This window comes from Giraffa tippelskirchi, chromosome 11, assembly GCF_054371585.1.
Source record: "Giraffa tippelskirchi isolate mGirTip1 chromosome 11, T2T-mGirTip1v1.2.pri, whole genome shotgun sequence".
NCBI classification, from domain to species: domain Eukaryota; kingdom Metazoa; phylum Chordata; class Mammalia; order Artiodactyla; family Giraffidae; genus Giraffa; species Giraffa tippelskirchi.
Window position 1 is genome coordinate 50,282,771 of NC_137285.1, and position 25,071 is coordinate 50,307,841.

The following is a 25,071-nucleotide window of genomic DNA, read 5'->3' on the forward strand; positions in this document are numbered from 1 at the left end:
TTTTTTATCCCCTTGAGGTACAATATTTAAAACTGTTTAAGTTACTGCTGTCATTTCTTCACTCCTCCTGTGCATTAGAATTATACAGCTATGCCCTTGTCAGGTAACTTTTCAGCATCTGCTACTAAAGTGCCTGGTATATAGTTCCCTGTTTCACTGATGTTTGGCTTGGCTGTGTGACTTGCTTTGACCAATGACAAGCAGGTGAAAGGGATTTTGTGTCAGTTACACACTGAGGCTTCAAGAGGCATCCCAGGTGTGTGCTCAGCTCTGGCTTCCTGCAGTTACCTGAGAAAACCAACTGACAGGGCCCAGAATTAAGACACAGCACAGGCTCTGAGCTGACTAGGACTTCCCTAGCATTAGAGAATGGTGGTTCAGTGTTAAGGAATCTGCCTGCCAATCAGTAGGAGATGCTGGTTTGATCCCTGGGTTGGGAAGATCCCCTGGAGAAGGGAATGGCTACTGAATCCAGTATTCTTGCCTGGGAAATACCATGGACAGAAGGGCCTGGTGGACTCCCGTCCATGGGGTCGCAAAGAGTTGGACATGACTTAGCAACTAAACCACCATCACCACCACCGAGCTGACTAGAAGCCTTGAGTCCCACCTGGCCTGGCCACGCCCCACCTGGACCAGTTGAATACAGCTGCTTATCAGACCTGTGTTTGCTGTTGTAAACCATTGAGGTGCTGAGGTGTCTCAGAAGCAGTCAAGCTAATACACCAGACAAGACAAGGAAATTAACTTCTCCCCAATAAGCCCTAACAACTTGTTTTGGAATTAAAGCAACCCATCCGAAGCAGATTCAACTTACTTCCAGGCATCAGTTCAAAGTGAGGCCTTCCTTCTTCAGTGGACAGAAGAGTAGCTAGCTTCCCTTCTATCATCTCTCCATCGATGAATTTTCCATACAGGGCAGTCCTTTCATCAGGGTACACGTAGGCTATCTTCTCTCCTGTCATCTCCCCTTCTTCATTTACTTCTCCTACAAGGCTGCCTCCATCCTGATGGGAGAAACCCAAAACCAGAAAATATTATATTATAGTATCTATCTATATGACACAACCAGTATTCTTGGGCTTCCCTTGGGGCTTAGCTGGTCAAGAATCTGCCTGCAATGCAGGAGATCCGAGTTCAATCCCTGGGTTGGGAAGATCCCCTGGAGAGTGGCTACCCACTCCAGTATTCTGGCCTGGAGAATTCCACGGACTGTATAGTCCATGGGGTCCCAGAGAGTCAGACATGACTGAGCGACTTTCACTCACTCATTCATATGACTCGAGTTCAAGATATTTCTCTTGTACACGCCCACTGTTAGTAGCACTAATATGGATCATAACAGTTTAAGAACTCAGCTTTTCACATGAGCATGAAAAGCATGAGGCATATCATCCCTCCCCACCCAGTCCCCTATAGGCTATATGCACGGGGGCGTATAAACCTGATTTAGAGAGTCAGAGATGGAGCTGTACTTTATAATCCTGGTTTCTGATCTAAGAAACAAACATGCTATATTCGTGCATGCACGTGTACTCAATCCCTTCAATCATGCCTGACTTTTTGTGACCCCATGGACTGTAGCCCACCAGGCTCCTCTGTCCATGGGATTCTCCAGGCAAGAATATCGGAGTGGGTTGCCATGTCCTCCTCCAGATCTTTCCCACCCAGGGATGGAACCTATGTCTCCTGTGTTGCAGGTGGAGTCTTTACTCACTGAGCCACCTATTTGTAATGTGTCATAAACACTGAAAGGAAAAGTAACAAGGATTACTCTGGGCCGATAGCAAATGTGATGAGGATCTGTAGCAAACCAGTCTTACTCACTATTCTTAGAAATTCGCTTTTCAAATATTGAATTCTGAATTTCTGGTCTGTTAAGAAAATCTTTAGTTCAAAGATACTTAAGAATTAGTCCAGTGTACATGAGTAGAGAGTTGTCTGTGTTTTCTGAGGAATAAACAAAGGATACTGTCTTTCTGAGAGTCCTATACCATGGTTTTTTATTTTTTTGAGCTAGAATGCAAAGTGAAAAAAGAACAACTAAATTCTCCTCCTTTTCCTATCACTTCTCTCTTCCCACTCTTCTTTATTTACTGCTCCCTTCTGCCTCCTTCCAGGAGAGGAGCCAGCTGTGCTTCCTGTTTTACTGTCACTTGCTTCATTCCCAAGTGTCCTTAAATGGTTTAGGGCAGAGGCTATTGTAGAATTCTGTATCCTGGTACCAGTGGTAGGGACACAGGGGGTGATATAAATACTTTGTAAATTGAATTGGAACACTAAAAATAAACTAATAGTTAATTATTATTAAATATTATTAAATTATATAAATTAAATATTACTATATATTATTAAATAAAAAGTTAATTTTTAAAAGTCTAATCTAGGGTACAAGATATGTTTCCTTTTTTTTCCTTTCCATCTAGGAGGTCCTCATGGTATAAATGGAAATCTAAGACCTTTGTAGGTTTGACCTAAGACTAGTAAGGCCATGACATCTTCTAAAAGCTTGGTTATTTCCTCAGCTGAAAGGTTCTAGAAGAAGCTACTCAGAGTCAGTGATGTGGGATGACTTCTGAATGATTTCAAATGCTGTTTACTGAGAGAGAGCAGGAAGAAATAACCGCCAGGTATAGGATCTCCCCAGTTCACTGTAGTCTAATTGCTCTTTGGAGGAAAAAAAGTTATAAATTTAAAAACGAATCACAGCACTTCCATAGAAAGGAAAATACTTGGAAGCATTTTTCACAGATAGAAAGGACATTAGGGATGTATTATTGCTCTTCCTCCTCCCTGAGTTAATTCTTAATAACTCAGCCTGAACAGAGATGTATTTTCTGCAAGATCTGCCTTCAGACTTTCACTGATGATGACAGCTGAGTGGTGTTAGACCACTTGTACACACCGTAACTAATTAAACCATCAAGATTACTATTTACTCAGCATTCTGTCTTTCTAGGGTCTCAGGTTTTCTTCCCCCTTACATGCTTTAAACTTCGTTTTGGGGGCAAGTGATTTGATTTGTCTAGAACGATAAAGAAGAGATTCTTCTTTTATTTCAGAAAGGAGTTGGTGGTTTTAATTGCTAAGTCATGTCCGACTTCACAACCCCATGGACTGTAGCCCTCCAGGCTCCTCTGTCCATGGGATTCTCCAGGCAAGAATACTGGAGTGGGATGACATTTCCTTCTCCAGGGGAACTTCCCAACCCATGGATTGAACCCAGGTCTGCTGCATTGCTGCAGGCAGATTCTTTACCTACTGAGCTACCAGGGAAAGGAGTTATGAGTTTTTAATTAAAACTCTCCATCACTGTTCCAAGGTAAACTTTTGGAAGAAATAAACTACCCTTAGAATGAGCTTACGAATCCTGTATGGAGGATCATTATTTTTTGCCTCGCTTTGTTCCTACTTTGACCTCATGTCACAGACACTTCCTTGTTGGCTGTACCAGGGGGAGCAGAGGGAAAGCTGTTCCCTTTTCTCCTCTGCTCAGTGGCTCCCCCTATGGGAAGAGGAATCCTTCACTTGATTGGTTAGAAGGTAGAATCCGACACTCATCTCTACCAGGTGGGGGTTAACAGGATAAAGACTGCTGCTCTCATCCTCTCTTCTCCTTGGGGAAGCTCCCCCAGGCAGCCCTACTCCCCAAGGGAAACCTGCAGCTTTCTGGCTGCTCTGTGGGCGCCTGGCCCATCGGTCTAGTTCAGAGGGGCAGAAGTAGAAACGCGAGACACAGCTGCATTTTAACTCTGCCATAGTGAAGTCCTGATCCCTGACACCTATGTCCATTTCTTAAATGCTCAGTTGAATCCGACTCTTTGTGTCCTTATGGACTGTAGCCCTTCAGGCTCCTCTGTCCATGGAATTCTCCAGGTAAGAACACTGGAGTGGGTTGCAATTCCCTTCTCCAAGGGATCTTCCCAACCGAGGGATCGAACCTGGGTCACCTGCAATGCAGGCGGATTCTTTACTCCAGGCTCCTCTGTCCACGGGATTCTCCAGGTAAGAATACTGGAGTGGGTTGCCATACCCAGGGACTGAGTCCAGATCTCCTGCATTGCAGGCAGACTCTTTACTGTCTGAGCCATCAGGGAAGCCCACTTCTTAACTGATTCTCAACCCGGAGATCAGAGCAGTGGGATGTGATCACCAGCCTCACGCCTGGCTCCAATACCAACAGATACTATACACCAAATGTCATCAACCAAGTTAATTTTGAAAGCTTGTAACTCCTCAGTGCTTCTTCCTTCCTAAGGTGGAGTCCTCTCTTGGTGTTTAAGAGGACACTAATTAAAGCTGAAGGCTAAAATGCAGCTGCGCGTTTTAGGTTTCAAACTGCAACTACATTGAGTGAATCAGATCCATTTACCTTAGCGCATCTTTGATCTCCTCTAGGGACTTAAATTGATCACAGTTACAAGTAAAATTACAGGTAGTGGGGGAATCTTGTAATCCATTGTATTTCCCTCATTTCAACCCCCAGGAGGAATTCCACTTTCCCTGACTTCAAGATTCACTGTGCTACGGGCATCTCGCTAGCACGATGCAGTAGGAAGCTTATCCTGCCTAGTGACGAAGCAACAGAAGCTTCAGGCTTCCTAATCTGGTAAGTACCTCCACCTCTTCTTCCTCTGTAACAGAAACTTCTGAGCTACTGCAGATCCTACCAAGAGAATGTGTAAATGCTTTAATAATTATTTAAAAAAACATTTCACAATTTTTTTCTTTGGCTAGAGTATAACTGATTTTTTAGCAACAATAATGTGTAAGTATATTTCGCTGGTATTATTTTTCTTGTTATACATATAATATAGAGACTTTATTTTTATTGATACTTTTAAATCATAAAAGGACAAGATTAAGAGTAAGAAAAAACATATTTTGACTTAAGCTCTGGACAAAATAAAATATTAGATAAAATATTTTTGCAGGTCTATTTTCTGAAACATTTTCTGGAAACTCACTAAGAACAGATGGGGTATTTGAAATGCAAACAAAAATTACAGCATTAATTCCCAGACATGGGTTTTTGCTGCATCTTTCTGCTCTAGTCAACTCCACAAAGATCATAAAATGTTATCAAATATTCAAAGGCTAGTTAATTTTAATCACCTTAATTTAAGCAGTATAAACCAAAAAATGGGGAGGGGGATTGGAAAGTCAAGTAACAATAATGTAATAAGTCCAGAAAGATGTGAAATTGCTGGAATCATTCTTACATATGAGAGAATAAAACTAATTGCAACAATGAAACATTCCAACATTCTTTCTATATCCCAAAGAAATATCATTTAAAATCAATGTATTTTTGTTTTTTATTGGTGGTACAATCAGGCCAGTTTGTCTCAGTTTGGTTTTCTTTTAATTTTTTAAAAGATATTTATTTAGCTGCACCAGGTCTTAGTTGTCACATGTGGAATCAAACTCAGGTCCCCTGCATTGGGAGCATGGAGTCTTGGCCACTTGACCACCGGGAAGCCTCCTCCATTTTGTTATAATCGTGACTAATCATTTCTTTCCAAAGCCACCCTGAAGAGGAATTTACAGCAGATCGGAGGACAATTTAAGTCAACTGTTTCACAGCGAGAGGACGACCCCCGTAAGCTGCTGGCTTCAGCTACCGGCTCTCAAGTTCTCACAGTCTCACATTTTCTAATGTAGAGAATACATCTTATTCTTTGTTGGGAAGACTCAAAGCCTTGTCTTAAAGCATGCTGTTTTTCAGCAAAATGAGCAGTGACAAGACTTACTGGGTAGTATATCCAGCACACTCCATGCCGAATGTTGTCTTTATATTGTCCCTTGAAGATCAGTCTCCCATCTGTGTCGTACTCCTGGGCCGGTCCATTCAGCTCTCCGTCTACATAGGTGCCCTGGAGAACTCCTCCATCCTCGTAAGTGTAAACTCCCTGGCCCTGCAGGGCATCATCCACGTAATATCCCTCCAGGGTGCTGTGAGAGAAGGGAGAACAAAAGAGGAGAATGAGACAGCGACTCAACTCTCCTAAAAGAAAGGATCGTATCGTGCCCACCTCTGTTGCAATGCCCACCTGTATTCAGTACATCCTCCTGAGTTCTCTGAGACTGCTAGGAAAAAGTACTCCTGAGACATGGGTAGGATTAGAAACAGAGGAAGATTCAATTCCTAATCTCCTAGCTCCTATTAAATCCAGTTTCTCTACTGAAAGAAATACAAGAGAAGGAAACCACAAGTGGAAACAGAATAAGCCTCATCGAAGTTATGTTTCCTGGGGCTTCCCTGGGGGCTCAGATGGTAAAGAATCCACCTGCAATGTAGGAGACCTAGGTTTGATCCCTGAGTTGGGAAGAGCCGCTGGAGGGATGCATGGCAACCCATTCCAGTATTCTTGCCTAGAGAATCCCCTTGGACAGAGGAGCCTGGTGGGCTACAGTCCGTGGGGTCACAAAGAATTGGATACGACTGAGTGACTAAGCACACGTTTCCAAGGCTAGATGCTGACCAATATCAGGCAACAGAAATGCTGGTGCTACCCTTTCCACACATCAACCACTCCTGCTTAATTTCCCTCAAGAGTGGTCCAGAATTCACTGGGAATTCTCAAGGGTCTTTAGATGGCTTGTATAGAGTGGTCTCTAATAATACAAACGTGGTTTAGAATGTGTAGATGTCTACCTATCTGTCTTACATTATTAATGCGTTATTTATTGGTGACAACCATAATTAGTATCCAATCAAAAGTATCCCCTTCCATCTCTTGGAAGATATATGGGGAGGTACGTGTGTGTGTGTGTGTGTGTGTGTGTGTGTGTGTGTGTGTGTGATGTGTGTGGGAATGGGGGTAAAGTATGGAAGATCGCAGGCTAAACCTGACTAACATCAATTGTTGTTGTTTAGTCACTAAGTCTGTCCAACTCTTTTGTGACCCCATAGACTGTAGCCCGCCAGGCTCCTCTGTCCATGGGATTCTCGAGGCAAGAATACTGGAGTGGGTTGCCATCTCATTCTCCAGGGGATCTTCCTGATCCAGAGATCAAACCCAGTTCTTTGAGTCTCCTGCATTGTAGGTGGATTCATTAGTAGCCTGATAGAAAGTTTGCGATCCATAGTCCCAAAACTGAAGAAAGCTCACAGGGGTGTTTATGGTGATTTTATAAGAACCTTTTTTTCTCTCCTCATAAAACACTTTTTGGATTTCATAACATATTTTGAGTGTCAGCCTTGCAAAGGCCATTATGCAACAAAGCTAACTTTATCCAAAAATTCCTTCATGAATTGAAATTTGGACTAAAGGGAAAGACCAGCTCAAATTATTATATTTTTTACAATTAAAACATAAGATGCTTAGCAACAAACAGTTTGATTATTTTAACATGCACAGATAACACTCATTCATTAATTCAACTAACAGATATTTATAGAACACCTTCAAGCAGTGAGCACAGTTGTATGAGAATCTAGGAAGCACTATGAACAAGACAACCACAAAACCAGGAGACAGGTACTGGGGGCGGGGGGAGCCATGGGACAGATGTGGCTGCACCTGACTCTGCCTGGAAGAGTCTTATCTTGCTGTTAATGGATGACAGAATGATCTGTAATTATTAAAAGAAAAGCACAGTTGAAATAATGATACCCTCTGATTACAATGTAATTAGACTATTTGTAGTCTCCCAAAGAGATAAATCATTCTCTTTCAGTTTTGTTTGTACGATCAATGATAAATAGGCCTAGTAAATTCATGTAGAGACGAAGGTGTACTTCAGCATAGCCCTTGCATCAATAATCAAAATTCTAAATCAGTGAGGTTGGAATTAATGAGATTACACTGTCATTAGATTCCCACCATGAAAAAAAAAGAAAAGAACAACCTTGGTAAAGGATAACCAATCAACCGATATAATGATTCAACAGACAGGACAAAAAACTATTTAATTATCCATCTTGACTTGGGGAATTACCAGATAAAATACAGAATGCTCAGTGGAGTTTCCGATAAATAACAAATAACTTTTTTAGCATAATTATGTCCCAAATATTGAACAGGACATAGTTATACTAAAACATTTTTTGTTGCTTATCTGTGTGTTTGTGTGTGCTCAGTCATGTCTGACTCTTTGCGACCCCGTGGACTGTAGCCTGCCAGGCTCCTCTGTCCGTGGAATTTTCCAGGCAAGAATTTTGGGATGGGTTGCCATTTCCTGCTCCAGGGGATCTTCCCAACCCAGGAATTGAACCCAGGTCTCCTGTCTTGCAGACAGATTCTTTACCACTGAGCCACTTGGAATACCATTTTAACTGGGTGGCCTGGATTTTTATTTGCTAAACCTGGCAACCCTATTGACTGAATTCTCAGCGGCATTCAAAATGTTACTGTGTGTGTTTGGGCAGAATTATCCCCTGATAGACTAGTCTGCAAATATTTCTTAGGTTTATGATGAAATCTATAAGGAATGGGTCTCAAGAATCAGTTAAACAATCATGTGGATTTACACATATTTCCCCCGGTCACATCCAGTAGCTTGTCTCCCGCTCCCTTACACCAGAGCCCACCCTTATTAGTATCATAATCCTAAGAACAAACTGCTATTTCCTGTAGCTCAATAAACCTAAGATTCCCAAATGCAAAGGCTTAAGACTTTGGAGAGCAAAACTTACTGCATTGTTTTCCAGTCCCTGCCTGAGGAAACAGCTTAGCTTCCTTGGTAAATTTTTTTGGTAACTTGGATGGAATCTGATAACAAAAAAGGGACATGTTATCATATGAACTGTGATCTCCACGGCAATAAAAAAATGATAAGGCTCTGAAATCCTCTGTCACTGAGGAAATAAAATAAAAAAAACTTCTTAGTCTGGTGTTAAGGCACCACTTCTTTCTCTAACTTTTTCCTCCCAAAGAGGTTGGCAAACCGTGGCTGGCTGCCTGTTTTTGTAAATACAGTTTTACTGGAACACGGCCACGAACATTCCTTTCCGTATCCTCTGTGGCTGCTTTCATATCACAACAGTGGAGTTGAATAGTTGCAACAGAGGCCATATGTCGCCCCCAAAGTCTAAAATATTTACTATCTCCCCCTGGGCAGAAAAGGTTTACCCGACTTCTGCTCTAGAATCCTCTGCTTACATTAGTTTATTCACTGGCTTCAAGCACACCTCTATGTATCTTAGCTTCTAGACTCTATTTTCCCTGGTTCTTCCCTTAAAACATACGTAACTAAACTTTTTAAATTCCTAAGGATGCCTTCAAAAAAAGTTATGGGTCACATTTGCCATTTTATCATTCAAAACAAAAATAACTTTGGGAAAAAAATGAATATTCTCCAACCTCTGGTCTTTTTCTATTGAAAAAAGAAATCAACTATGAGAAAATGGCATTATGTTACACTAGATTGTTAGTATCTGATCATATTTGAGAAGTAGCTATGGAGGGATAACTTTCTAATCTTTCTTGCTGAAATGGCATGGGGAGTTATGCTATAGAGAAGGGTGCTCATCACTGGCCTCCCTGGAGCCTACCCTTCACCCACATGGAGCCCTACTTCCAAAGGTGGCTACCTTGACCTCTGCAACCACCATCACTGGAGCCTAGTCATGGACTAGGACAGGATGTGCCACGTCTTTATCCATGATCAGCTTATGGGTCCTATTTCTCTAAATAGATTGTAAGCCCTTTACAGGAACAAACCAGGCATTATGTATTTCTCCCCTCACATATAAACACAGCATATCTTCAGCGGTATTTCCCAAATGAGAGCAGAACTGGGATAATCTTGCTCTGAGAAGAGAAAATTGAGAGGGAACATAACCATGTTAAGAGTATTTCTCAAGCGCAGGGAGAATTTTTTACATGAAGTGTATGTGCATTTAAAAAAGAAATCAACTATGAGAAAATGGCATTATCTTGTAGCCACTCAATTGCAAGTGAGGAAAGTTTCTTAAACTCTGTGCTTTATTTCTCCATTTGTAAACTGCAGCTACTAATGAGGCTGTTCAGAATTACAAGGTTTAATACACAGCAAGTGTTTAGAAGATGTTAGAACATAACAACTGCTTGAATAACAACTATTATTATGAAGCATGCACTTTCATGTGTATGACGGTGAGCTTTTTACTGAGAAACTTAGCTTAAAACAACAGCTCTAGGGAACTGGTTATGAGACCCTGGAGTAGACAGCCAAAGAAATTAACAACACTGCTCTAGATTTACTTTCAAAAAATCAGCTAGAAAGATTCCTCTCTGAGGGAAGGATGGAATAAATGCTTCTTTAAGTGAAAGAAGTAAAACATATTCATTGTAAAATGAACAAACAAACAAACATAAAGCAAATCAAACACTACAAAGATGTGGAAAGCAGAAACTCCCTGTACTCTTCCTCGGTTCAGTGTATATCATTTTAGACTTTTTTCCATTAATACATTATACATTTTTCAACCATGTGTGGTTGCTGTTTTAACAAAAATGGGATCATACCATACCCAATGTTCTTGACTTGTATTTTCTTAAAATTTCTTTCAACACTTGGCATATGTTTTAGTATGTTAAGAAGCTACAAAAAATGGTTTGATTTTTCCGATACCAGCACTTGAATCAAATAACTTGAAAACATGGAGAAAATTTAAAAATCAATTTTAATTAGATTTCTTTCTTCCCATATACACACAGACCATTTTTATCTGTTTTATCAAAGCTCTTGTACTTAACTTTCCGGTATTAAGTTAAATAAGAAAACCTAACTTACAAAGAAATGAAAAAAGTTTATAGTTGTTTACCTAGGCAGATACATCTGCAATCTATTCAACTATTTTCATTGAGGAATTCTCTTTAATATTTGAATACACAAAAGTGTTCTTAGGAGACTAAACAGCTTTGGCTTTTCCTTCATATTTTGGGCTCTAGAAGGTTTGGGCCTTGCCAGCTCCTGAGGCATAAACTTGTTCCCTCCAGCACTGTGTTCCCTTCCTTCTGTCTGGTACAGAACCTAGAGGGAAATCTTATTAAAAAAAAAAATTATTTATTTTTTGGCCATGCTGGGTCTTAGCTGCAGTACATGGCTCTTCAGGTGCAGAACGTGGGATCTAGTTCCCTGACTCGGGACCAAATCTAGGACCCCTGCATTGGGCAACCACTGCACAATCAGGGAAGACCCGAGAAGGATTTTTTAAATGAAGGGTAATTCTACTTTAAATGCCTATCTCTAACCAAATTAAATTGTGACTCATTATTAAAACATTGTTATATGACTATATATATTTTAAAATGCTCTTTTTTAAAAAATTGAGATATCATCAGCATACAACATTATATTACATATTATCTCTTAAAATATTGAGAACTGAGTAAAGAAGAACAGCAATAAAAAACCCAAGGCATCTGCTAGGGCACCATCCAACCAGAAGTGCCAACTTCCTCCAGGATGTGACACCAAACTGAATGGAGCTCCATCATGCTTCCATGTATTCCTGTGTTCCAGCTTCAAAATGTCTTACCTTTTAATAGAAGATCTATGAGTCTATAGCTTCTGATTGTTATCAAGGTTCAAGATAACAGTAGGATATGTGAAAAGCAATCAGTGAAATTGAGTTTTGCTCTGTAAAAATAAGCCCTGAGAAAACCCTGCTGGCCACTGTTAACTGATAATAGTTAATAGCAGTAATGAAATATAATAGTAAAAATCATAACAATAATAATCCACCCTTGCTCTCGAGGGCATTATGTTAAGTAAGTCAGACAAAGACAAATACTCTATGTCCACACTCATATGTGGAACCTAAAAAAGCTTAACTTGGGACTTCCCTGGCAGTCCAGTGGTTAGGACCCCTCACTTCCAATGCAGGGGGCGAGGGTTCAATCCCTGGTTGGGGAACTAGGATCCCACATGCCTTTTGGCATGGCCAAAAAATTTGAAATAAAAAATAAATAAAAACAGAAAAGTCTAACTCCTAGAAACAGACTAGTAAAGAGTAGTGGACGCCAGGGGCTGGAGGGTGGGGAGATGCAGATATGTTGGTCAAAGGGTACAAACTTCCAGTTATAAGATGAGTAAGTTCTGAGGATATACAGCATAGTGACTATAATTAACAATACTTTTATACTCGAAAGTTGCTAAGAGAGTAGATCTTTTTTTCTTGCCCATGCCACACAGCTGTGGGATCTCAGTTCCCTGACCAGGGACTGAACCTGGGCCTTGACAGTGAAAGTCTGAAATCTTAACCACTAGGCCACCAGGGAACTCCCAAGAGAGTTAGATCTTAAGTATTATCGCCACACACACACCCAAAAGGCAATGATGTGGGGAAATGGAAGTGTTATCTGATTGTATGGAAAAAAATGCAGACACAGAGTAATAGGAAAAAAGTAGGGAGCTTCTGGGTTGGTGAACTTGTGAAGACGCTGGGAAAGTGACGCCCTTGGAGGGGGTCTGGGAGCCCTGTGCCGCTTCCTCTTACTTTGCTCAGTGCATCTCTTCCATCTGGCTGTTCCTGAGTTTGGTTGCTAAGTTGTGTCTGACTCTTTGCGACCCCATGGACTGTAGCCCACCAGGCTCCTCTGTCCATGGGATTCTCCAGGCAAGAAGACTGGAGTGGGTTGCCATTTCCTGCTCCAGGGGATCTTCCCGACCCAGGGACTGAAGGTGCATTGCAGGGGGTTTCTTTACTGACTGAGCCACCAGGGAAACCCGTTATAAAGGGTCATATCCTAAGTTATATCCTTTTTTTAATAGACTGGTGATCAAGTTTTTAAAAAAATTACTAGTAGAGCACCTACTAGGTACCCTCCTCTCTAAGGTCTTCACAGGTTTTTAACTCAGTCTTCACAACTAGGAGAAGTTGATATAATTATCCCCATTTTTCAAATGAGGAAACAAGTTTAGGGAGGCCAACTCGCAAGGTCAGGGCTCCTCAGAGGTGATTCCTCAGGAAAATCTCCTGTCAATGTGCCAAGCTCCCAAGCTGTTTAAGCTCCTACAAGAAGGTAACCGAATTCACAGCAGGACTCCTTTGAATTTTCCACAGTTAAATCTAATGAGTAACCTCAAGTAAAATGAAGGCATGAAACAAAGACTGTCAGGATCAGAGCTATTTTTTTTTCCTTGGCATGTGGGATCTTAGTTCCCTGACCAGGGATTGAATCTGCGCTCCCTGCAGTGGAAGCGCGAAGGCTTAACCACTGGACTGCCAGGGAAGTTTGGAGCTATATCCTTGCTTCCTGTGAGAGGAAGGGAGCAGATGCAGTGAGAAGTGGGGTGGCTTTGGAATTGAACTCACCTTGGCTTGACCCTCAGCTCCAACTTCTACCGATGAGGTCACCTGGGGCAAGTCACTTCACCTCTCTGTGCCTTAGTTTCTTCATAAGTAAAAAAGGACTATAAAACCTGCTTCACAGATTGTTGTGAGGGCTGTGTGCCCAGTGTTGAACAAATGGTAGGTATTCAAAGTGGTAGGTATGCAAAGTTCTCCATCTCATTCCCTCTCCCTTTCTTCTCATACATCACAAAACTCTTTGCCTCAGTCAGAACTGTTCCTTAGAATACAGATGAATGTATTTGTTGAGCCTGGTTCCAACAAAAGCAACATAGAAGGGACTTTTGCCTTGTGTGGGAGGTTGGGATACATGACTTCAGAAGTCTGTTCCAACTCCAATTTCTCTGAAATGCAACCAAGTGCTTTCTAAAAACCAAACAAAAGAACTCCTCTGTGGACCTGTCACCTGGAAAATATCACCATTCTCAGTGGCTCATCAGATGGGCAGCTTCTCTTAAATTATCTGGTCAGTGATTAACTACAAGGAGCCCTCTTAGCAGATTCATTAGGAACAAATCAACATCAGAAAATGACTTGGGCAGAGGAGGATGAAGTCATGGAGTAACAAATAATACTTGGAAATCTAATTGGCAGGTCAGGAGGAAGCGTAAATAATGTTAAAAAAAAAAAAAAAAACCTGAATGAATTCACTTATCTCTATTTCATAATCAGGCTAAAAACCACATGATGCCCTAATATCACACAGACCAAAGCCACTCTACATTGAAATATCTTTTTCTTGTTACCGTTCTAAGATTTCAAGAAGTCCTGCTAAATTGTCTTTACATCCACAAGTCTTGGTTGAGATGGGAACAACTGGGACATTAAGATGTCCCAGAATCTGGGATTATTACTGTATAAAAATCAGAGATGTGTATATCAAAGCATTTTGCCTACTAAACATTTTGTAATACCTTACAGTACTCCAGCGAATTACTGGTGCCAGAGAGACTCCAGAATCACACCAACAAAGCCTCAAGATTCCTTTTTCCTCACCACATAAATATCTTTGTATCAGGACCTGAGCAGATGTTAGGAAGTCCCAATTACCTAATCTTAGGACAATCTTCTTTCCATTAGAAAGGGGGAAAAACGGGGAACTGCCTGGTAGTCCAGCAGTTAGGACTCGGCACTTTCACGGCAGGGCTTGAGTTTAATCCCTGGTCAGGAAACTAAGATCCTGCAAGTAGCATGATGTGGCCAAAAAATAAAAAAAAAGGCTGGGGCGGAGGTGGGGGTGGGTGGGAGGGGCAGACTGGAAAACAACAGCTGCTTGAAAAGACAATTTAAAAAATCAGGTCAATTTTCTTATTCATTCCTCATTTGTGGGATAAACTATCTGGTTGGTCATACTTTCGGTTTCTGACATAATAAGCCAGATTTAACTTAAGAAAAGACAGGTCAACTGTTTGTTAAGATCTCAAAACTGGTGACAATTCTGAAGCCTCTGAAGCTGAGACAGCAGTAAAAATGTACATGTTGGCTATTTATACTGATTTAGAAACAGATAGCTAGTTCCTGATGGCTCAGACGGAAAAGAATCTGCCTGCAACGTGGTAGACCTGGGTTCGATCCCTGAGTTGGGAAGATTCCCTGGAGAAGGAAATGGCAACCCACTCCAGTATTCTTGCCTGGGAATTCCCATGGGCAGAGGAGCCTGGTGGGCTATAGTCCATAGGGTCAACATGACTGAAGCAACTGAGCATATTCACTTTTTACATTTCTGTATTTCTTGAAGTTCTTTTTTCTACCACGTATTTGCTACCTATGTAATTTAAAATCAAAATAAAATATTCTGCTTCTACTTTTCCAGGCCATCTTTCCTGGCAATCTGCATACTTTAAATTCTTATTCAGATTTATCATATTCTGTGTAAAGGGAAAAACTGATTCCAGACCTTTCTTGATATAAGTTTTTATTTGTTTGAAACCTTCTCATAAATCACACACCCAGTCTATAGCACAGATTGTGGTGATGGTTTCATGGATGCAGACAACGCCAAATTCAAGTTGTGTACGTTAAACATGTACAGATTTTTGAATATGAATCATGCCTCAAGTTAAAAAAAAATCATACACCCAGGTTCAGGTTTTATATAAGATTAAAAATGCATCAAGCCAAGTCTTCTGTCACTACCCTGGAATCTTCCAAACACAGGCTCCTGTAACTGCAAACAAAACCTTTGATGGGAACATAAGCTAGTACTACAGGTTCACACAACTTTAAAAAACTTTATCAGAAACCTCGTTTCCTCAATGGTTATTTCAAAACCTTAATTTCCCCCTTTTTGGAGGAATTTTTCCAGATTAAAGCCTCCTGACTGGCAGTAAAAACCTTGAATGCCCACTTTATTTTACTCAATACTTCAGACCCCCAAAAATTGGAAGCAGTAATAGGGAGAAAAATTAATAAAGCATTGTAAACTAAGGTGCTGCTTCATGTAGAAACTGACTTCTCTATGCCCACTTCCTGCACCTCCCGGTTAGATCTAATAGATTCCACAGCATTTTATTTCAGTCATAAGACTCACTAATTTTTCCACAAATTCTTTTTTTTTTAATTTTTACTTTTAACTGGAGAATAATTACTCTATTAGTACAATATGGGGATGGTATCCACCATACATTAACATGAATCAGTCAAGGCACACATACACCCCTCCAACCTGTCTCCTAAAATGCCTTTCCACCTCCCTCCCCAACCCCCGCTCCAAGTCATCACATAGCACCAGCTTTCAGTTTCCTGGGTCGTACAGCAAATTCCCACGGACTGTCCACTTCACATATGCTCATGTATGTTTTAGGACCACTCTCTCAAGTCATCCCACCCTTTCCTGCCCCCACCGTGACCATAAATCTATTCTTTCACAAATGCTTTTAATAGATGTCTCACAACATGATCGTTATTGGGTTTCAGAAAGAAGGTGATTATGACCTTTTAAGAAGCTGTCACTACACTGCTTCATCCCATGTCACAAAGGCAGTGAGACTGACCTCCCCTCAAGGGATCACCTGCCCTGTGCACAAGGCTAACAAGGGTGAGCCTTTCAGGTCCTTGCTAATAGCATCATTCTTTGAGTCTCCCACTGGACCTAAGTCTCTTCAGGTGCTTCAGTGGTAGGTATAAAAACCAGTGGATTTGTGCCCCCAAAAGAAAAAAAGGAAAAAAGTGAATTTTTTCCTATTCCTTAGATAGTTACCGACCTAATGCTTCAGCCTTATCTGGTGCTCCAGTTCGCCCTGGTCTTGACCCACAGGCAGATCACTGCATTAGTAGGGCACACTGGAGGAACTGGATGAAGCTGGTCAGAGCTGGACGTGACTAGCTTGACAGGAGGAGGGATATGTTTGGAAGTCTCAAGGTCCCAAGGCCTCATTCCTGGCACACTGGTTGGGAAGCTTAGCCTAACTCTTGAGTATAGAGGAAGCCTATATGCTCAGTCACTCCATCATGTCAGACTCTTTGTGACCCCATGGACTGTAGCTCATCAAGCTCCTCTGTCCATGGAATTCTCCAGGGAAAAATACTGAAGCAGGTTGCCATTGCCTACTCCAGGGGATCTTCTTGACCCAGGGATCAAACCCAAGTCTCCTGTGTCGGCAGGTGGAGTCTTTACCACTGAGCCACCTGGGAAAACCCAAAGCAAGCCCATAACCAACACTGCTGCTGCTGCTGCTGCTAAGTCGCGTCAGTCGTGTCCGACTCTGTGCGACCCCATAGACGGCAGCCCACCAGGCTCCCCCGTCCCTGGGATTCTCCAGGCAAGAACACTGGAGTGGGTTGCCATTTCCTTCTCCAGTGCATGAAAGGGAAAAGTGAAAGTGAAGTCACTCCGTTGTGTCCGATTCTTAGCGACCCCATGGGCTGCAGCCTAACAGGCTCCTCCGTCCATGGGATTTTCCAGGCAAGAGTACTGGAGTGGGGTGCCATTGCCTTCTCCGTAACCAACACTAAATTCAATGAAACTTGCTGGACTGTTTTCCCAGAGCCAATCAATTAATTAGGTATGACCTTCAGACTAAGAGATTTAAAGCGTGTGTGTGTGTGTGTGTGTGTGTGTGTGTGTGTGTGTGAGAATTCTGCCCTCTTTTTCATCTCCCATCCTCATTCAGCAAGAACTTTTTTTTAGTACCAAATTAAGAGAAAGTGCTATGAAGCATAGAAGATGAAACAGACACAGATTTTGCCCTCAAGGAAACCTCACTTCTGTAGGGGAAATAAGACTTATTTTTGGCCGCACCTTGCTGCTTGTGGAATCTCAGTTCCCCAATTAGGGATTGAACCTGTGCATTGGAAGTGAGGAGTCTTAACCACTGGACTGCCAGGGAAGTCCTTGGAAATAAGATATAAATACATAGAAATTTATGTAAATGTATATTTGTTGAATGAATAGAAGAATAACTGCATGAAGTAAATAGTGACACTTTACAAAAAAGTGTCATAAATAAATAAATGAAGAGTTATGAATAACCTCTGTGGAAACGAGGCAGGAAAAATCTCCCTCTGGATGGCTTAAAGGGATTGTGAGACAGGAAAGCCAGTAAGAGGCCACTACAGGCCTTGGGTATCCACCAGGGCAGAGAAAAGGAAGTAGAATACTGATTAACGTGAATAGTTTGGAAGCCAGTTTCTGCTAAAATGAGGTTGAGTGTGGGGTTGGGGACAATGGGAAAGAGAAGGTTGGAATTAAAAGTTTACAAAAGTTCTCTGAGGCTTTTATTGCTTTCCTCACCCCTCTTTATTTCAGGTAATTGAGAGCCTGAAGACGTATTAATATTTTTTTTAAAAAAAAGCAACTCACTCCATCTACAGAAAAGGGATGGGATGCTGGGTCACAAGCCAGTGTCTGTGATCACCCTTCAGCTATCAGCTTAGACCATTTCTCTCCTGAAGGAATTCCAGGGTTTGTGGAAGCTTCAGCTTATTACCAACGCTAAGAATTTAGCAAGTGGTGCTATGTCTGATACTGAGCAGGACCCTGTGGGGCTCCTGGGCAGAAGGCCTTTCTGTGCCCCCATTTCTTTGATTACAGGCAACAACCTTCATTCAGCCTCCATGATCTCCCCTGAGTTCCAAGGGGCAGATGCAAGCAGTTGTTAATTAGGGAAGGGAGGGGATGCAAGACCAGGGAGAAACAGTCCAGAGCAGCCTTGGGGCAAGGTCTTATTTTCCCATCAACAGATACAGGTGACAGACAATATCTTTGAGACATTCTGCAGAGACTTAAACCCCCTCCAGGTGGGAGAAGTTAGCGATTAATGACGGTATGCTGCCCACAAGCATGAAGACCCCAGACCAGTTGGACCTGAAGGTTGACCATGTGGACTCCTACTTATCTCACTGCCAACCATCAGAAGAATGTCCATGAGTTGGTCACACCCTCTTTGAACAATTACTATAAAACTTGTCACTGTCTTCCCCAAGCTGGGACACTTGGTTTTGAGGGCATTAGCCCATTGCGTTTCCCTCTGCCTGGCAAAGCAATAAAGCTACTCTTTTCTAGTTCACTCAAAACCCTGTCTCCAAGATTTGATTCAGCACTGGTGTACAGAGAAGCTGAGCTTTCAGCATCTTGTCCCACAGAATTCTATAATCTGCTTTAGCTAAATCCATTTCTGGGGTCTTCCCTGGAAGTCCAGTGGTTAGGATGCTGTGCTTCCACTCAGGGGGGCGTGGGTTGGACCCCTGTTCAGGGAACTAAGATCTTACATGCAGCCAAAAAAAATCCATTTCTGTATTACTCAGTCAAGTGGTATGAAAAGAGCCAGTTCTTCTGTGCCTCTGAATTCCTCTAATTGCTGGAGAAATTCACCCAGCCACTCCTCATTTCTGAAGATGACATGGCTTAAAAGTCACTACTGGCAAGCTGTGCCTGTGTAACCCATCTCTTTTGAAAGAGAATAGCCCTAGCTCGGAGAAGGCAATGGCAACCCACTCCAGTGTTCTTGCCTGGAGAATCCCAGGGACGGCAGAGCCTGGTGGGCTGCCGTTTATGGGGTCGCACGGAGTCGGACACGACTGAAGCAACTTAGCAGCAGCAGCAGCAGCAGTCCTAGCTATTCCCACCTATCTCAAGAGGGTGAAGAACTTCCTCATGGTGTTCTCATACAGGAGGTGAAAGCAAAGTAAAAGAATCCTGCTGTGAAAAATATTTTAACTAGAGGGAGAACATAGGAAATACTATTAAAACATCAGCATTAAGGTATCACATGCAATGTCTAGTCACCCCAAAGACAAGCCTTTACAGCACTGGGTCTGGAACCCCTCCTGTGTTCACTGGTCTTACTACATGAACCGTGATGATGGGGCTTTGAAGAGCTCTGCTAAATATTCTCTTGACTAATCTCAGGAGGAGAGACAATACGCTGAGAAAATGATGGAGCTGCAGGAACAATGGGGTGGCTGAAGCTTCTTTCAGGAAATCAAGAAACTGGACCATGATGTCTGAGAATGGGCTGAATGCAATGGAGTAAGTGTGCATTACACTTGAAAAAGAGCGTGGATCAGTCACTTCTGGGATTTCACACACTGGTCCCTGACAAAGAACGATCCCCACTTGTGTAACTTTATGGAGACGCACTACCTGAACAAGCAGGTGAAATCCATCAAAGACCCACCAACTTGTGCAAGATGGGGCCCCCTGAATCTGGCACAGCAGAGGGTGTCTTTGACAAGTACACCCTCGGAGGTGATGACGGCAGCACTGAGTCTCAGGCCAGAGCCATGGTAGGGGGGTAACCAAGCAGGACCCTATGGGATCTTCCCGGGACAGACCCCTCCCCCATATCCTCTGCTGTAGCTTCCCTCTGAAGTACCTAGATAACAGTATCTGATGCACATTCCCCAAGTTGACTTACAGATGCTAAAGCCCTCACCAAATGGAAGAAACTGACCACTTGATGACCATGAGCACGTAGCCCCCAGACTTACTGGTGCCTATGGGTTGGTAAAGCTAACCCCTGTGATGCTGCCATTACCCCGCCGTCAATCAGAGAACTGTACACAAGCTCATTAGATATCCTGGGGTGCCCCGCCCTTACCTTGTCTTTAAAAATGCTTTCCTGAAGCCCGTACAGGGGTGTAACAGGCAGCACTAGGTGCCCTGGACTCCTTGCATGGTACCCTGCACTAAACAGTTTCCTTCACCACCACCTGGTGTCAGCAGATTGGCTTTACTGTGTGCAGGCCACTTGAGTTCTGTAACAGGGGGTGAATTCCCTGGTCCCCAAAGCAGTACGTGCATGTTGGGCTTACCCTGACCTTTTCTATAAATTGTACTAAAATACTGAAATTCTCTCATTCATATCATTCTTCCAAATAATTTGGTACCTACATCCTACCCCCAAAACAAAACAAAACAAAACCGTGAGTGCTACCTGCCATCAAAGAAGAAGAACTTGCCCCGTCCATTCTTTTCTCCATGAATGAAGTTGCCCTCGAATCTGTCCGTGGAGGAGTAGGTGACTGTGCAGAAGCCGTGCGGCAATCCATCGTCATCCAGGTGCCCTGGGGAAAGGGAAACACGAGGCAAACCTTAACATCTTCCATGTTCCCCCACCATCAGGTCTGTGCTCAGGTGCTGCCAGCAAGTGCCCTGAGCAGCCTGGGGGTCCCTTCCTTGCTCAGGGAAGGGCAAATGCCAAGCTTTCTCTGCCTGCATCAGCACCATCAATTCCACTTAGATACTCTTTCAAAAGGCCAGGTCCACAGTAGAGCACCTTAGACACATGTAAGAATAGGAACCCAAACCACACTCATATTTTACTAGGGACTGAAAGTTATTCTCAATAATAACATCTGCAGTGTGAGTTTCAATTGACTCAGTACTTCTCCACATGGTACTCCTCAGGTTTGGAATTAATGCCCCTGAACAGTCATGCTTAACTGAAATGTGGTTGAGATGGCACACTGTCTTGGCAATATGTGATGTGGTTCTAGAATGAGGTACAATACAATCTTATACATCAGTATATGGTCTGATGTGGAGCTCTGCTGGCCAGGCACCCTCTGAAAACCCCCCTGTTCTTTGTTACCTTCTGACAACAAGAGCTCGACCCACCTCTCTACAACTGCCCTAATGTCCGCACCTCATTGTACAAACACACAAACTCAGAGTCCTTCTAAGCTTGAACTTAAGCTTAACATTGAACTTACTGCTTTACTTTGTAAAAATCTTTCCGCTTTCAATATTCAGTAATAACCTTGTCATATACCTTCTGCCCATTGGGTTCAGAGGGTTTGTGCTTTAAAGGTAGCCAGAGATATCCACATGACCATTTAAGCAGTGATTTTGAACATCAGCAGTCATGATTACACTGTGATCTTTAAATTGCTGGTTCTTCCGGGTCACCAGTTGGTATATTCTAATATACGTTTCCAGTCAACATTTAGGTTTCTTATTATTATCCACATATTTCACAAAACCCAGGAGTCACCTCCTTGGTGTCTCCCCAGTCATTTTGCTGAGTTAATTTTGCAGAGGTGGGTTGAAAATGAAGGCAGCAGTTAATCTACTGGCTTTTCCCTGGGTTAATGACCTGAGTCATGGACGAAAAGGTATAAAAGCATTAAAAACTGTGCAATGCAGGCACATTAAACACTTAAATATGGCTTCCAGATGGCTCATAGACATTAAAAAAAAAAGGAACACAGACCATAACACCACAATGAATGCTTTACTCTCCTAAAATAATTTCTTCTCAAGTGATAAGAGTGTCATCCCTTAGAAGGGATAGTAAGCAAGCACTCTTATGAAGAATAAAAAACCTGTTTATTTGTATTATTGATTACATAAACATAAAATACAAATGAACAAAGACTGTTTTATTGCTATATCTCATTCTGTATAGAATGAATTACCTAGAATATATCATAAGAAAACATGGCTACTTAAATAAATCACAATCAATAAGGATCCTTTTCTCTTAATACAATTTTTTTTCACCAAGGGCCAGGAAATTAATGGTTAGGAGGGAACTAGGCCACATTTGCTTCCTTGCTCAAAAACCAGAAACTGTATGTGACATGATTCAATGACACTTGAATCATATAAAATAATTTGGACAATTATTTTCTAAATATCTACTGATGACATTTTTCTCATTGAAATAAATTAAATCTTTTTCTTTTTTCATAAAAAAACCCACTCAGTGTATAGTTAAGAGCTTTTTTTAATGAAATGTTGCTCAGATCAAATTAAATTTAGCTGTTAGCATTCCTAAGAATGTAGCAACCCACTTTTGATTTAGGTATAACTATCAGAATAACCATTTTAGCCTCATATTGAAGTACCTACTAATCTGTTGAAAATGTTTTCTCCGTAGAAAACAGTTCATATATTTCAGACTTTATAAAACTAATGTTTGATGAAAGTAGTGATTCTACCTTATTTTTTTTTAAATATATTTTAAAAATTTATTTGGATATGTCGGGTCTTAGTTGTAGCATGTGGGATCTATTAATAGTTCCCTGACCAAGGATCAAACCTGGGCCCCCTGTATCGGGAGCACAGAGTCACAGGACCACTGGGAAAGTCCCTATTCTACTTTAGATCGAGAAGTATTATGATAAATATGAACACTAAGGGGAAAAAAAAAAAAAAAACCAGTGTAAATTCATTTCCATCTTTCCTCAGTCCTGTCCTACTTCTGAGCAAAACACTGCAGGTGCACCCTCAGCAGCGGCATTTAGATCTTAGAGAAAATTGGAAGCATCACAGAACACAATAAAAACACTTGAGGGACAGTACTGAATCCTACTGAGATGAAAGCGGTAACACCAACTCGGCTCCATGAAGGGTGCTTGCCTCTTTACAGGCCAGTGAAGGGAAGTCCCATCACCTTCTTAGTCTCTAGGGAGAAAGGAACAGAAGAGCTGCTGAATGATGGCTGTTTTTCTGGTGACACCATGTGTTTAGGAAGAAGGCTGGGATGGGTGTTCAGGTTGTGTGTGGTGAGAAATCTCAGAAATCGCCTTCTATCAGATCACAGCAGGGCCCTCTGGTTGGCTTGTTTGTTTGCTTCTCATCCTTCCCAAAGCAGGATGATGTGATCAGTGACCAGGATGTGATCAATGACCAGGATCAGTGAAAAGGAGCTAAAAGCTAATAAGGTTTATGATCATTCAAGACGTCCATCCTGTATATTTAATAGCCTGGGGTGGTGTTTCTGGCAGCAGAACTTTATGTTTAAAACAACACCCACAACCAAAACAATAACAACTAAGAGACCTTTCAAGAAAAGAAATGTCAGGAAGAGAAGAGACTGGGTTGCTATGACCTCACATCTCCTACCAACTAGTGGTACAGGAGCTTCTGGTACAACTCTTGTTCCAAAGCCATTTGGACAATAAGATCATGTAATATTTATCTTGCCAGGAAGTCAATTTAATGGACAGGGAGACTGGCACACAGAGAAGAAAAAAAATCGGTATACCTACTATACATCAGGCACTGAGTTATGTAATTTCCTATTATCTAAATTAAACCTCACAACCATCCCTCAAATTCCAGTCTTACAGATGAGAAAGTCATCCCTATTGCCCAAGAAGCACATTAACAGCTACCCTGAATGAGCTAATAGATGCTAAGAACACCTTCCCCAACTCTTTCAATCCTGGGATAAGAGCAAACTGGCAGGGTATCCTTTCTTTCCTGCCGAAGGCAGAAGAAGCGACCTCTAAAGAGAGGTGATCTCAGGTCCCAGGCAGAGAAATGGAAGAGGCCTTCATAGTTAAGATAGTTCTCACAGCACCAGTGTATCCTGACGGTAAATGCCTGTCTCTTCTACGTGTTACCCAATGCAAAGGGAAACACTAGCCCTGCCTGCTCAGATCGAGGTCGGTCTGTGCAATGTGCCAAGTCAGCCAACAGCCTTCCAGGCCAGTTCCCACTCAACAGAGGTTGAATGCCAGACCCAAACAAGGAAAACCCGCTCCAATGACGGTCGTGTGTTGGGAGAGCTGCCCCAGCTCTTGTGTCGTATATCTGTCTGGCGCATGGTGTTCAAATATTGACAGAAGTTAGAGAAAGGGGAAAAAAAGGAACCTTCTCACAAATCTATTTTTCCACTTTATTCTCAAGATCATTATCTACTGAACAGACAGAAAGTTCAATTTTTTTCCCCTCAGGTTCCCTCCGAGTTTTTTTCCTCAATCTGATGAGAGCGAGGGCTGTATTCTGTGTAGTGATGGTTCCTCTCAGCAGAGGAAATTCCCTCTGGATCAGACACTCTGCAGCTTACAGCCTCAGGCTTACTCACAGGAGATCTGAGTGTGTTTCTGTGCGTGTGTGTGTGTTCCTCTCAGAACCAGAGACCCTTACATGCATTGTTGGTTTTGTAGAACAGAATTATTTTTTAAAAGGTAATAATAATAAAAAAGGCAAACTTCTTCTGTTTAGTGCAAGAATGTGCCTTCATGATGAAGCACTTATGCTTGTGGTTAAAAACACAGTTTGATTTTTGAAAGTCATCCTTTGCAAGAGCTGTTATTAGTTGTGAGGGTCATAGTTTTAATGTGAGGCCTAAATACAAAGGGTGTTACCGGAACACCTCACCTGTATTTTTCCTAAGTTCAGAGCATCAGCAGTCTTATTAGAGATAGGTAGGATAAGTCATTAGGAGGACAGTTAAAAATACTCTTAATATTTGAGAGAGAGTAGCATGGAAGCATGGGGCTTCCTATGGTGGCTCAGACGGTAAAGAATCCACCAGCAATGTGGGTTCAATCCCTAGATCGGGAAGGTCCCCTGAAAGAGGGCATGGCAACCCACTGCAATATTCTTGCCT

General features: G+C 42.0%; 1 protein-coding gene across 2 annotated transcripts in view; it reads right to left on the bottom strand.

The window, feature by feature from the left end:
* The window catches only part of SETD7 (SET domain containing 7, histone lysine methyltransferase), a 52,103-nt gene that overhangs the window by 21,032 nt on the left and 6,000 nt on the right, over nt 1-25,071 (bottom strand). For both annotated transcript variants that reach the window (XM_081540609.1, XM_081540608.1), the window contains exons 3-5: nt 20,662-20,791; nt 5,754-5,955; nt 818-1,007 (exon numbers count right to left, since the gene is read on the bottom strand). In XM_081540609.1, the coding sequence (XP_081396735.1) occupies nt 818-1,007; nt 5,754-5,955; nt 20,662-20,791 (522 nt within the window). The remainder of the gene's footprint in view (nt 1-817; nt 1,008-5,753; nt 5,956-20,661; nt 20,792-25,071) is intronic.